Genomic DNA, 14,393 nt, shown 5'->3' with positions numbered 1-14,393 from the left:
ATGATGCTGCCACCGACATGCTTCACTGTAGGGATGATATTGGCCTGGTGGTGAGCGGTGCCTGGTTTCCTCCAAACATAACGCCTGGCATTCACGCCAAAGAGTTCAATCTTTGTTTCTCATGGTCTGAGAGTCCTTCAGGTGCATATTGGCAAACTCCAGGCAGGCTGTGCTTTTTACCAAGGAGTGGCTTCCGTCTGGCCACTCTACCATACAGGCCTGATTAATGGATTGCTACAGAGATGGTTGTCCTTCTGAAATGTTCTCCTCTCTCCACAGAGGAATGCTGTAGCTCTGACAGAGTGACCATTGGGTTCTTGGTCACCTCCCTGACTAGGGCTCTTCTCCCCCGATCGCTCAGTTTAGACGTCCGGCCAACTCTAGGAAGAGTCCTGGTGGTTCTGAACTTCTTCCATTTATGGATGATGGAGGCCACTGTGCTCATTGGGACCTTCAAAAGCAGCAGATATTTTTCTGTACCCTTCCCCAGATTTGTGCCTCGAGACAATCCTGTCCCGCAGGCCTACAGACAATTCCTTGGTTTGTGCTCTGACATGCACTGTAAGTATGAGACCTTATAAAGACATGTGTATGGCTTTCAAAATCATGTCCAATCAACTGAATTTACCACAGGTGGACTCCAATTAAGCTGTAGGAACATCTCAAGGATAATTAGTGGAAACAGGATGCACCTGAGCTCAATTTTGAGCTTCATGGCAAAGGCTGTGAATACTTATGTACATGTTATTTCTTCGTTTCTTTTTTTTAATTCAATTTGCAAAAATCTCAAAAAAACTTTATACACATTGTCAATATGGGGTATTGCGTGTAGAATATTGAGGACAAAAATTAATTTATTCCATTCTGGAATAAGGCTGTAACATAACAAAATGTGGAAAAAGTGAAGCGCTGTGAATACTTTCCAGATGCACTGTATAGCAAACAGATTTGTAGCCAGAGGACCCCTTACAAAGACTACGCAAGAAAGTGTTAATTTCTATTGTATAGGTTTTTAAAAAAAAAAATTGGCAAATGTGAAAAGCTTTGATACTAAAGTGGCTTCTCCAAATCATATTCTCACCTTACCCTGCACCAGTGTTTCCCAAATCCAGTCCTTGGGGAACCCCAAGAGTGCATGTTTTCCTTACAGAATCAAAAGTGAGATAATGAGAACCACCGGTGGGACTTTTAATCAGTGATGAATACACATGTGCTCCATTAAGGAGATACAGAAAACATGCCCTGTTATAGAATGCCCTGAGGACTGGAAGCTAGTAACACTGCTCTAAACCATATACTTACTTCCCCAACTATACTAATTAACCTTCTTTCTATCCCTAAAAGCCCCTTTTTATTCTGATTTTTACCTGCTTCGTGCACATTTTCTTGCTGGATCCCTCTCTTTAGATTATTACTACACTTTTAAAACCACACATCTATGTGTTACTGTTTATTAGCATTATCCTTTACTGATAAAGCGCTAACATATTACGCAGCACTATATATTGAGGGGATCATAATATAAACAAATTACATACAATGACATAAAATCGCGGCAGCATTAGCGTACAACACTGAACCAGGCCCTAAGCCCCTAAATAGGCTGACGTGATTCTCTGTACAACGATGCATAAAATGGGGGCGCTATATAAAATAATTATAGAACCAGAAGCTACCTGACCCCAGATTACATTGCAAAACAATAATCAGCCGTTCCAAGCCCACAAACACTGTCACATTAATCGCAGAGTGTACCTGAGTGTAATACTGCGCTTTAGCAACAGATATGTCATTTATAACCTTCTGATCCACGGTGAAGACCAGCTCCTCAGGATGCGCCAGGTCCCGAACTACGGTAGAGCCCTGCCGAGAGAAGGTGCAGATTTATAGAGGCACTGTGTGCAATGAGTGCACCAACTTCACCGCGTTCCATTCAATGGCATCGTACCTTCCAGCGCCCCTCACAAGCTTTGATGTTCTGATCAATGTAGTCACACATTGCTACGAGCACCATGGCATCGAATGGTGCATGCTGGAACACAGACACATGAGTATGAGGGAACAGAACAGACATCAGCCATGTACGCACAGAGTTTAAATGACGCGAGACTCATGCTTGTAATTTGAGGCCTGGGGTGAGAGACGCAGGATCTGCATAAAAGGCTATACATCAGGGGTATTCAACATGGGGCCCTCCAGCTGTAGTGGAACTACACATCCCAGCATGCGCTGCCACAGTTTTAGCATGCCCTGATAGCAAACCAGTGGCAGGGCATGCTAGGATGAGTAGTTCCATAACGGCTGAATGCAGTGACGTGCGGTGAGGTCAATGGCTGGGGAGGCACACATCAAAACTCTGGGGCATGACAGGGAGTATGATAGGGGAGGGAGTATGAGAGTGGAGGCTCTGCCTGTCCTGACTGCATGTCATTGGCTGGATGGGCGCATGTTGAATATCCCTGCTATACATCCTCCTTCCCCTTTTAAGACAGATGATTTTCTTTGGGGTCAATCCTACTATCCGCAAGTTCCCTCGTGGCGCGAGTAAGTGCGGCTATTGACGCACATACGGTACCTCCGGACTTGCAGATTTTCGTTTGCAGCCCCATGGGGCTGTGTACAAAAATCTGCTAGTCCGGGGCGAGATCAGGCCGCAACGGGGCGAAATGTGGTGCTGCTGAGGGCGTTTCTACGCTGTTGCAACAGCAAGTCGCCCCCCTCGCACCTAATAGGACTGACCAAATTATGTGAAGGATGAGGCAGCACATCAGACAGATACACTTATGGGATAGACCAATGACAATGGAAAATTTTAAATGCTGCAGAATTAATCTACAATAACAAACACTAAGAGGGTTTCAGCTTAGAGGCTTTCCAGAGCAAAAGTCAGCCTTATACTTCGGGTCTCCCATTGAGATGAATATAAGTTTCAAACATATTGACACGTACCAGAAGCGTTAAAAAAAAAAAAAATACAAGAAAATAGGGTACTGTAGTGTATTGCAAGTTACACACAAACAAGCACAGATATGTACAGTCACATTTGGTACCATGATTTCTATATTACCATCCATTCACAAGCGCTTGGGATGCAATCCAAAAGCAAATTGAATGCAGAATTGTAATGCAAGTGTGTAAGCAGCCGTAAGGCTCACTAAGGGGGAGATGTATTAAAGCTTGGAGAGAGATAAAGTGGAGAGAAATAAAGTACCAACCAATCAGCTCCTAATTGTAATTTTTCAAACACAGCCTGTAAAATAGCAGTTAGGAGCTGACTGGTTGGTGCTTTATCTCTCTACAAGGTTTGATACACTTTGATATCACTTTGCCTGTGATAAAGCTTAGCAGCGAAACGCGCGCCGGCGTTACACCCGCCATGTGACACCCATGTTCAATACTAACTAGGAGTTTATTTAACCAACTGTCCAGTTACAGGACACTATATCATTTTGTGACCATACGAACGCATATCTTATGGTGCCACACTCGTTATGGGACACCTATGCTCTACACTAACTATGAGTTCATTTGATTAATTGTCCAGTTACAGGACATTATATCATTCTGTGACCACATGAACGCATATCATATCTGAATATTTAATACCAAAATCCTATCAGTATATGTGTCATTTGCGATCAGGTCTGACTTATTAGTACCATTAAAAAATGCGTTTCTTTGTATATTAACAATGATTAACTGTTTATTTGTCCGGCTATAGGACAACAGGTTACACTGTGATTATATGAATGTGCGGCACCTCTGATTGTTCTTAATATCAGCAATTAATTCTGAGTCTTTGTTTAAACAACTAAATCAGTTTTGCCAGCACTACGATAAGTGCGTTCTACGTGCACTAATATTTAATAAGTATATGCTTGTCCTGTTACAGGACACCAAGAACGGAGGGATTTGGGTCCATATTTATGGATTAATAAGAGCAACACTTGACAACAACGTTGCAGTGTTTGCGTTTGATAAACTGATACAGTCAGTAGAATAAAACTACAGACAGATGAACACTGCTACTATGTATAATAAGGTAGTGATTCTATGAGGACAATCTAACAATAAATAATAAGATACTGCCAATTCTGTGGAATAATCCTCATAGACTCCTAATCTTAAAACACCAGCACTAATTAATCAAGCAGTGTAATAATTTACACTTACATCCCTCTATTGCTCCTTTTGAACATGGGAATTGATTAATAAATAATAAGAAATTAATTCACACGGCAGGGTTTTTTATGATTTTATTTCACCTTCGAATTACAAATAGCCACACGATCAGTATTTATTATTTATTTTTAACCTTATTTCGCTGAAGTTTATTCCCATAGGAATATTTTAATGCATATCTAATAAAGTATTATATTTTATTATATTTCCTTAATTTGTGCGCCAGTTTCATGACAATCTTTTCTTTCCTCTTCAGTTACAATAGTACCTTTTGTCTAATGGCAGCACCCCCAGTACTGATATTACAATATCAATAATATTACTATATGGGGTTAATCTAAATAATCAATAATCTCTAATTAATGTGTGCAGATGTACATTTTTCATTGCATTTTGATACACTTCCCCTAAGATGAGTACCTTTGGACAAAGTGTCACGTTCTGATAGACCCCAACAGAGGCCACAGTATCACATTCTACCCCAATCTCAGGGCCATCTCTTCCATTGGGCTTGTTGGACAGTTGCCAACAGTTGAAGCTTGTAGGGGCCCACCAACCTGCCCCCCTGCAGCTGCGGCCAGTTGGTAAATTTGTGATGTTTTTATAAGCCGCCTGCCGGTGCACTGTATTCTGATCTGACCTCCCCCATCCCCCCCCAGCGACGAGTACTCACCTCAGTCCCAGTTTCACGTCATCCGCCGGCTTCAGACCAGGCAGACAGAGTCTCTCTGCATGTGTGGGAGGTCTGATGGGCATGCAGGGGGTTTAATTTTATTGACCATATACATTTTTTTCCTGTGAATGGGTGGGTAGGGGCCCCAGTGCATTGCTTTGCCCAGGGCCCACACTGCTGTTAAGACACCCCTGCCCAAGCTGCTTATTGCACTGCTGTCTGTGTGGCAGAAAACCATCGGATCCTGAGCTGGCAGCTCTCTTCTCCGTGGCCCATCACTTGTGAGGACGAGCACTAAGAGAAAAGCTGTACCCGGTTTGTAGGATTTCTTAGCCAGTAGGGAGCAGCGCAGCCTCTCACATTTGGCACTGACTGGATTGTTTCCAAAGAACATTTCTTAAAAACCTGTCGTATGATGTCTGGTCAGGGCCTTTTAGAACAGTTATTGCAGGTAATATAAATATTTAAAAAAAAAAAAAACTTTTATCAAGACATGAGATAAGCAATATATAATGTGGATTGATTTGCAGTTCACAGATATATATATATATTGTGCACAGGGGCAACGAGAACCATACTTACATCACAATTGGAGCCAAATACCCCATTGCGCCATAAGATGAAATTGTACGATTTGTCCCCCCAGCGTATGGTTGGGTCTCCAGCAATGGCCTGCCTTGAAATCTGAATGATAGATAATAGAGCAAACGATAAGATATGGATTTTAATATTATTTTATCCATTAACATTGAAACTGTGTACCATATGAACGTGGCTCTATAGGAATAAAGTATACTTATACATATATGACCTTGCTGACAAGGCTTGGACCTTCACATGTGTGTAATTAAATGGCGTATAAAGACACAATTTCATAGGTGGGAGGCCCATGGTGAAGTCATCCAGATGAAACGCGTAGGGGGAACTCTCACGTTATAGCTGTCTGTTGGAGCGATTGTTTGGATATTTATACCAAGAACAGCAATAACTGGATATTGGTGATCCACAGTGGTTTCTTTAATTGGAATTACTTAATTATTAACTAGTAAGACTAATTTTGAGTGCTGAATGAAAACCTTTTTAATCCTATGTTTAATTAAAAAAAATCAATTGGCTAGGAATCGGTATGAAATATTGCCGGCCAAAGCAGAGTTCCCGGCAGCGGAAGCCCGACAGCGCTGGAAATCCCGATTGTCGCTAAGGTAAGTACTGACTAAACTAACCTAACCCCCTAACCCTTTTTAGGGGTGCCTAACCCTAACGTCCCCCCCAAGTGCCTAACCCTAATCCCCCCTCTGTGCCTAACTCTAACCCCCCCTTCCCCGCTGCCTAAACCAAAGTCCCCCGGGGGGGTACCTAACCCTAAGTCCCCCCGGGGGTGCCTAAGCCTAACCCTCCCTCCCCCTAGCCTAACCATAACTCTCCCGGGGGGTGCCTAATCCTAACTCCCCCTCCGGGTGCCCTAAACCTAACCCTCCCCCCCCCCGCGGCTGTCCACTCGCAGAGCCCGGCATCCCTTCGATCGGGATGCCGGGCGCCTGTCTCCCGGCGTCGGGGAAATGTCAGGTGTCTACATCTAGACGCCCGTCATTTCACCCTCGCCGGCATATGACAGTCGGGAAGCCTGCTGCCGGTATTAAGGCAGCCGGCTTCCCGATTGTATACCGTATTACACCATGGAAGCATATTTATGGTTTATTGCCAATAGATCCATAAAAAGCAACAAGATAAAACAACACAAACTAACCTATTAATATCTTAAAAGATGATAATAATCTCTATCTTTTGTGGTACCCATTTCTCGTATATGTACTGCCTGCCACAGATGCATGGGGGCAGATTCACTTCTGTCTTCACCTCTGGTGCCAATACTCTGCTGGCCATGACGATAGGAAAACCTGACTTGTTTCCCATAGAGGTAAGAACAGATTGCAAGTAAGGTTTTCCTCCAGTAACAGCTGCATAGCTGAAACGCGCAAGGGACTACCATTATTTGACTCTGCGCCATACAGTTTAAAATATATATATATGTATTTCTTTTTTTGTAACTATTAATTTCCTGACCTAAGGAGATATAAACAAATGTGGATATTATTTAAACAATAACTTTAATAGATAACTTTTGTAGAAATTTTTGCAAGCTTTCAAGGATCTAAAGCCACTTCGCCTGACACATTACTAGACAATTGAGCTAGCATTCAGGCACAGACAGAGCAGGTTCGGCTCCCACCAATAAAGTCCCAAGACCAAGGCAAAATGTACAAATTACAGTAAAGGCCATATGGCCCAAATAAAATAGCCTGTGAGTTGCAGACAAATTAGCCGCTAGTTTTAAAGCGGTAATAATAATAAAAGTCTAAACTAGTTGGTTTTGTATTGGAAACGATTGCTGCTTTAAATCCAGCGGCTGAATAGCAGAGATTGCACCGGTGCACGCAACGCTCGGGCAATTACATTTGGGCCAATGTGTTATTTTCACAAAATGAACCTATGCAAAAAGGAAAGGGGCCAAAAGATGACCATATTAATAATTATCCTATAGAAAAGAGGGCAAAAAGCCAACAGGTGTGTTCTATAATCTCGATGTATGACTACAAAGTCCACACAATATCTTGTGCTGCATAGTGACAGCATTAGATAACGCACAGTTATTATACATTGCTAGTAAGGCTAATGCTCTCTGTAGGACTTTAAGTCACGAATTGACATGTTGTATCAGATGACCCAGAAGGCATGAGAATAGGGAACCTTCAAGAATCAAGGACATCAGATATGTTACATAATTTAATGGATTCACCAGCACCAAATATATGTAGTGGAGAGTACTAGTGTCTGCGGCTGCTGCACAAGATGCTGCTACAGAAATAGGAATAGAATGCAGATGATGAAAAGAAGACTTCTAATCACGAACAGGGGCTGATCCATACTCAAGTGCAGTTCGCCCGCATCTGTGGCCGCATTGTGTGTTCGCAAACATATGAGACTCTTTGAGTTGGTCGCACCTATACATCCATTTGTAGCCGTCATCATTATCAGCGCACACTTTCTCCAGCCCTATCCTTACTGCAGGAGATCTGTCTGATATGTGAAGGATCTCTATGTACTCGGAATATGCCAAAATTCCATCTAGATGCCAATGATATGTCCCCGAACACTTGTCCTATGTGCGAACGCCTGTTGCTGTCCTATTACACCCATTTAGCGCCAAGTGGAGATGTGAATAACTCTGAGGGATTTATTTACTAAGCTTCAGGTTCTAAAACCTCGTGCTTCCAATCGGGTTTATGCCCGAAATTTAAAAGGGCAATGATTTAACTCGTAAAACATGGCTAGGAAAAACATTGCCCTTATAACGGGCATAAACGCAATTGGAAGCACCGGGTTTTAGAACCCGAAGATTAGTAAGTAACCGTAGTTTACTCGTAGTTGCTCAAAGTTGAGTGTGAAGACACAGACACATGCGCAGTCTCTATAAACTGTAAGATCCGTCCGTGTAGCTGACTTGTGTTGTAGATCTGTATCAGCACCGTGGTCTTTCTGCTGACAATGTAACAAGTGCACTAGTAAGGTTATGAAGAGATGCAAAACAATGCAAGGCACTGGGACTGACGGGAGAAAGCTTTGCCATAGCAGCACCAACATTCAAGAGATATTTAAATATTTTAAAAACAATAGTATAGACTTGAAATTATATTTTACACACTTCTTGATTTTGCAAACAGTATGTATGTGATTTATATGTGGTGGCCAGGAGTTAAACTGGGCCGAAACGTCATGCAATCAACGCTGCTGCATAGTGCACTGAGTGGGCATCCGCCAAAAAGGAGCAGGGGCCAGAGCAGGCACAAAGTCACAGGCATGAAGGGGAGCTGCTGCTAGAGGGTCACGGAGCAGGGAGGGGGGGCGATAAGCTGCTGGTGGGAGGGGAGACAGGGGCAGGGGGCTGCTTCTTGTGGGAGAGGGACACAGGGAGTGGGGGAATAAGCTGCTAAAGCAGGGATAGGCAATAAGTGGCCCTCCAGTTGTTGTTGAGCTACAAATCCCGGCATGCCTTGCAACAGTTTTCGAATGGCCAAATAGCAAAACTGTGGCAGGGCATGCTGGGATGTGCAGCTCTTTAACAGCTGGGGGGCCGCTTATTGCCCAACCCTATGCTAGAGGGACATAGGGGTTGGAATAAGCTGCTGGTGGGAGAGGAGACACGGACAGGGAGCTGCTGCTAGAGGGACACGGGAGGGGGTATAAACTGCTGGAGACACCGGGGCAGGGAGCTGCTGCTGGGGCACACAAGGAGCTGATGGCAGGGGCAGAAAGCGGATGGTGGGGGACACAGGGGCAGGGAGCTGCTGGAAGGACACAAGGGGGTAAGCTGGAGAGACACAGGGGGTGGTGTTGGAGTGAAGACATGGGAATAGTGCTGGTGAGATGCAGAGGGGGCTGATGCTTGCGAAACACAGGAAGATGGCGCTGAAGAGATGCTGGAGGGATGGCACTGTATGTAGGTGGGGTGAAGCTGGTGAGACGCAGGGGGGGGTGATGCTGGTTAGACGCAAGTGGGGTGAAGCTGGTGAGATGCAAGGAGATTGGCGCTGACGCGTAGCAAGGGGGTGGCACTGTAGAGATGCAGGGGGATGACGCTGGACAGACGTAGGAGTTCACATTTTGCCCTACCCCAAAACATATATTACTATGTATTATCTGGTTGAACCTCTTGTATGAAGATGAAATATTATTTCTACCCAAACAGGTGGCTACTGCACCACGTGATATCCGATATGCATACTGAATACTAGCTCAAAACACTGTCTGCATGGGGAGGCTCAATTTCTTCAGAGGTCCCTCATTGCAGAGAAACCAGCATATAGGTAAGAAAAGACTCAAGCGCAGGCGATACATAGGGGTTGAAAAAAACATGGGGCTCTCAAGTGACACAGACTTGTTTGTGGGGACCCCATAAAAAAAACTGAGGCACTGCAAAAATATTATTTAGAGTTACACTAATGATATCGAATTTTTTTTTTTTACTTTTAAGTGACCTAACATTGTAGTCTCAGCTGATGGCAGGAGTGCTAAAAAGGCACCTAAAATGTATTCTACACTGTCATAGCACATAAAGCTTCTGGGGGTCTATGTGACCCCTAGGCCCCCCCGGCCATTCACTTTAAAGTTTCCTATGAGTTCCACCACCACTCCAGGACCACTTTAAGCCCTTGTGGTGGCCTATAATATACAGCTTCAGATGGCCTAACATTTGTCCACACATCACCAGTCAGTGGCTTAACAAGTACTTGGTACCTGTAGGGATACACACTGCTTCCGGGTGTATCTAATCAAAAACTAAATGTATGTTAGGGGCTGTGTTTACTAATTAAATCATTTCTATATTTTATACAGATAACCTAAAAATAAGGATATATTCTAAATGAATGTGCAATTGTGGGAATTAGGGTTACAGGTGCTAGTCCACTTGCTGGCATCTGCCGCAGAACCCTTATGATGCTGGGACTGGTCAGTACATTTAAATCTTACTTGAATAAAAGTGGTGCAGTGGACACACCTAAATGGATGGAAGCTTTGTCGCATTCAATGCACAACTCTCAGCCTAGCAGCCCATAAGGCTACTCTTACCAGTGGCTGCTATGACAGTGGTGATTCCAGGGTGGGGACTACCCCTGATGTATTAGACCGGGGTGTCCTCACAAGGGAGGGGCCTTTCCAGATGAAAATTCTAATTATATACAGGTTGAGTATCCCATATCCAAATATTCCGAAATACGCAATATTCCGAAATACGGAATATTCCGAAATACGCAATATTTTTAGCATGACTGAGAAAGTGAAACCTTTGCTTTCTGATGGTTCAATGTACACAAACTTTGTTTGAAGCACAAAATTATTAAAATACAGTATAAAATAACCTTCAGGCTGTGTGTATATTAAACAAATTAATTTGATGTACGTACACAAACTTTTTTTGATGCACAAAATTATAAAAAATATTGTATAATATGACCTGCAGGCTGTGTGTATAAGGTATATATAATGACCTGCATGCTGTGTGTGTATACGGTGTATATAAAACTTACAGTAAATGCATTCACTGTTTAGATTTGGGTCCCATTCCCAAGTCATCTCACTATGGTATGCAAATATTCCAAAATACGGAATATTCCGATATTCAAAATACCCCTGGTCCCAAGCATTTTGGATATGGGAGACTCAACCTGTATAGTACAGTGATAAATACCGCAATAAGCTTAGAGGACAATACAGTGCTAAAAACAATATTTCCTTGGTTACCTGGGTATAATCTTCAGGCGTTCCATGAGGACATTCGTCATCAATAGACACAACAAACAAACTGCTCTGTATCCGCTCCAGATGGGATAAATTCTTTGGGTCAAGGCTAATGAGGTGGTCACGGGACTACAAGAAAGACAAAGTGATAACGTGATGGCAAAATACTGTAACATCTTCTGAAGGAACTGGCAAGAAACGCGGAAGAAATAAACTAACCTGAGCCCAGCGCGTCCTCTCCTCCGTGGTTAAAGCAGACAGTCCGATCCCGTCTGGCGCACTCTGGCATATGTTTTGAACATATGTGAGCTGCCTAAAATAAAATACATCATTACAATCAATTCATGGTCTTGGTTTGAAAAAGTTTATCCTATGTAATAACGTGACGCAAACATCACATGTTTATAGTAAGTAACGACACCCAGCCAGATCGTAGGTTTGTGTCTGTCTGATGCAAGTGGACCTTTCATTTCCTACCAGTAACTTTGTCCAGTCCTAAATACGGAAGCTTTATTCAGATATTGTGCATATAATTAAGTAGATTGAAAAGAGGAATTAAAAAAAAAAAAAAAAGGTAAAAAATCCATAGTAACAGTTTTTGTTAATTCTTTTCCATGGTTTATATGGAACCTGTACATAAAGGAAAGACCTTAGGATCTCCAGCGCAGAGAGGATCTGGCCTTCATGGACAGCTTCAAAGGAGAAGATCCGGCCCCGGCACATGGCAATGAGGTGGGTGGGACAGCTGCCTTCACTCTCTGAAATAAAAAGAAGATAAAGGGCCTGATTCAGCAAGGATCGCAACTGCGATTGCGCACGCTATTGGCCGATTGTTGTGTTCTGCGCACGCATCGCAATGCGCGTGCGCAAACCAACCACTGCGTTCGAGACTGTGATCGTAGTGACTACGCAGACCCATCGCAGAGTGATTGACAGGAAGTACCGTTTGTGGGAGGCGATGGGAGGGGGGGCGTAGGCGAAATGCAGGCGTGTCAGTGCGTTTGAACGCCGTTGCAGGGGCGTGCATAAAGTATCCACTGCGATGGCCTACGCAGCTCGAACTCTCACTGCGTAGTGGAAGGTTAGCAATTTCTGAGTAAGGTCTGACCTTGTACAAATGTGCGTGAGGCTCAGATTGTACTCCATGTTACCGATGGTTTTGCAGTCTTGCAAAGTATTACGGATGTGTGTAAAGTAAGGTGGGCATCCTTATGTTGTGCTGCGCCGCATAGCGATCGCAGTGGATTAGCATACTATCGCAGTGAGACTGTGTTTGTAATCGCAACCGCGATCCAACCTGAATCAGGCCCAAAGTCCCAAAAACAATGCAAAATTCTAGACTTATAAATTTATATTTTGATTATAAATCACCAGAGTTCATTAAAGCTTGGAGACTTCATAAGTATCCCTAAAGTTGTCAGTAGATCCATGTGGTGAGAAGGAGAACGCAATGCTACAGTCTAAGACAAAGGTTCCCAAACTCTGCCATTACAATCCAGGTTTTAAGGATTGCCATGATTGAGACCAGATGGATAAATCAAATTGACTAATGTACTAATTAAGTCACCTGTGTTTAAGCATGGATATCCTTAAAACCTGGCCTGTAATGGTGGAGTTTGGGAACCTCTGGTCTAAGGTACAAACTGTCTAAGCTGCACTTTTACAAGCCACCACATCTACTGTGCCTGGATTTAAAGGGGCCATAACATTAAATGCAAAAACACCTAGTTTTTTAATTAATATTCTTGCCACTTTAGGTGGAATAGCTGGATTACATGGCAACTAACACATATCCTACTCGCACTAAGTAGCTGTAATCCAAAATCTGAATGAATCAATATGACGGGTTTGTGTAGAAACATACATCTTCCGGGGCATTTTGGATATACCAAAATCCAAACAATCCAACTACGCATTGTAAGAAATATTGTCAGAAAGCACCAAAACTATGAAACGCGTAAATACCATTTAGACAGGTTGGCAACATAGCTAATGTTCTAAGGGTGCCTCTTACACACCCCATCTAATTTACGGCAGAGGTTCCAACCAGCTCCAGATTTTCACTGGTGGGGGCCAAGACGCACAAGCATGGCTAGAAGCCTGTATTACACCGGCATGCATATTTTACATGTTAATATAAACAGAGGCTAAATATTAAAAATTAAAAATAAATAAATCGCTCTTCTTTTCAAAGAAGGGAAAAAATAATTTGTCCTGTAACAATTGTTCATAAATACATTATAAGATGCAGGTAAATTGCTGTCAGAGGCTGACGGTAACGTGTGAGCTCTAATATCGAGGGTCTCAATTATAGGAGTACTCACCAGTCTTAAAGTAATTGGCAATGGAGTCTCTGGTCACTCCAGGGACCTTGCAGGTGTTGAACAAATTCCAAAACTGGGACATATCCAGCGGTGCATTGCCTGACTTATGTACGCCCAGTTTCTCCCTGTCATGGGGGTAAATACCAGAATATAATATAACAAATTATTACATGATACATCATGCTATTCGCTGTTATGTGGCTCTGTGGATTATTCCAAAGAGAAACGCGTCAGTACACGCCAACAACACAGCCAAGGAAAGTGGCATGGAGGCAGGAAAAACATGATGGGGAGAGATGTATCAAGGGTGGGATGTATCAAGTCTTGGAGAGATAAAGTAGAGAAGTTGCCTAAAGCAACCAATCAGCTTCTAACTGCCATTTACCTAATGCATTCTTTGAAATTAAAGTTAGAAGCCGATTGGTTACTTTGGGCAACTTCTCTACTTTATCTCTCTAGACTTGATACATTCCACCCATAGACAGTCCGCATGTCTCAGGGGAAATCTGTTGAATTTACCGATTCTGGGAGTGGCCTCAATAGAACGGGGCATTGGTAGGCAGATCGGGAAACGGGCAATTACTGGTCCATTTTTTTGGAGTTATGTTGGGACATAACTGCTATTTATCACTCACCTCCTGATGAGATCCCAGTACTTCAGTGTGAACCACGTTGCTATGGATCCCCTCTCTAGCTGGGTGCCAAGTTTTGGCGGCCAGTAGTGCTCCAGGTAAGGGGCAGGACCACCAAAGTTGACATTGAGTTGAGAAGGAATCCGTACATCGAGGTATGCCGCGTTCAGCCACCATTCCTCCAGCTGAAAGAGAAGACAAAGTGCTTTACAAAAACCAGGGTACCACACGGTGTCTCCTTTAAACTAATTTATAGGAGGAGCTTTAGAAATACATTACTGACCA

At 43.2% G+C, this 14,393-nt stretch overlaps 1 protein-coding gene across 2 annotated transcripts in view; it reads right to left on the bottom strand.

The window, feature by feature from the left end:
• CROT (carnitine O-octanoyltransferase) overlaps positions 1–14,393 on the bottom strand; it is a 73,725-nt gene that overhangs the window by 13,794 nt on the left and 45,538 nt on the right. The window contains exons 4-11 of one of the 2 annotated variants that reach the window (XM_088459616.1): positions 14,112–14,293; positions 13,477–13,601; positions 11,802–11,910; positions 11,372–11,465; positions 11,156–11,281; positions 5,438–5,539; positions 1,949–2,032; positions 1,756–1,863 (exon numbers count right to left, since the gene is read on the bottom strand). In XM_088459616.1, coding sequence (XP_088315742.1) covers positions 1,756–1,863; positions 1,949–2,032; positions 5,438–5,539; positions 11,156–11,281; positions 11,372–11,465; positions 11,802–11,910; positions 13,477–13,601; positions 14,112–14,293 — 930 coding nt within the window. The remainder of the gene's footprint in view (positions 1–1,755; positions 1,864–1,948; positions 2,033–5,437; positions 5,540–11,155; positions 11,282–11,371; positions 11,466–11,801; positions 11,911–13,476; positions 13,602–14,111; positions 14,294–14,393) is intronic. The other variant, XM_088459617.1, reaches the window with a different exon arrangement.

This window comes from Taudactylus pleione, unplaced genomic scaffold, assembly GCF_031769625.1.
Source record: "Taudactylus pleione unplaced genomic scaffold, aTauple2 ptg000916l, whole genome shotgun sequence".
In the NCBI taxonomy this organism is placed as follows: Eukaryota; Metazoa; Chordata; class Amphibia; order Anura; family Myobatrachidae; genus Taudactylus; species Taudactylus pleione.
Note: the sequence above shows the minus strand (reverse complement) of the source record. Positions and strands in the feature narration are given on the sequence as shown.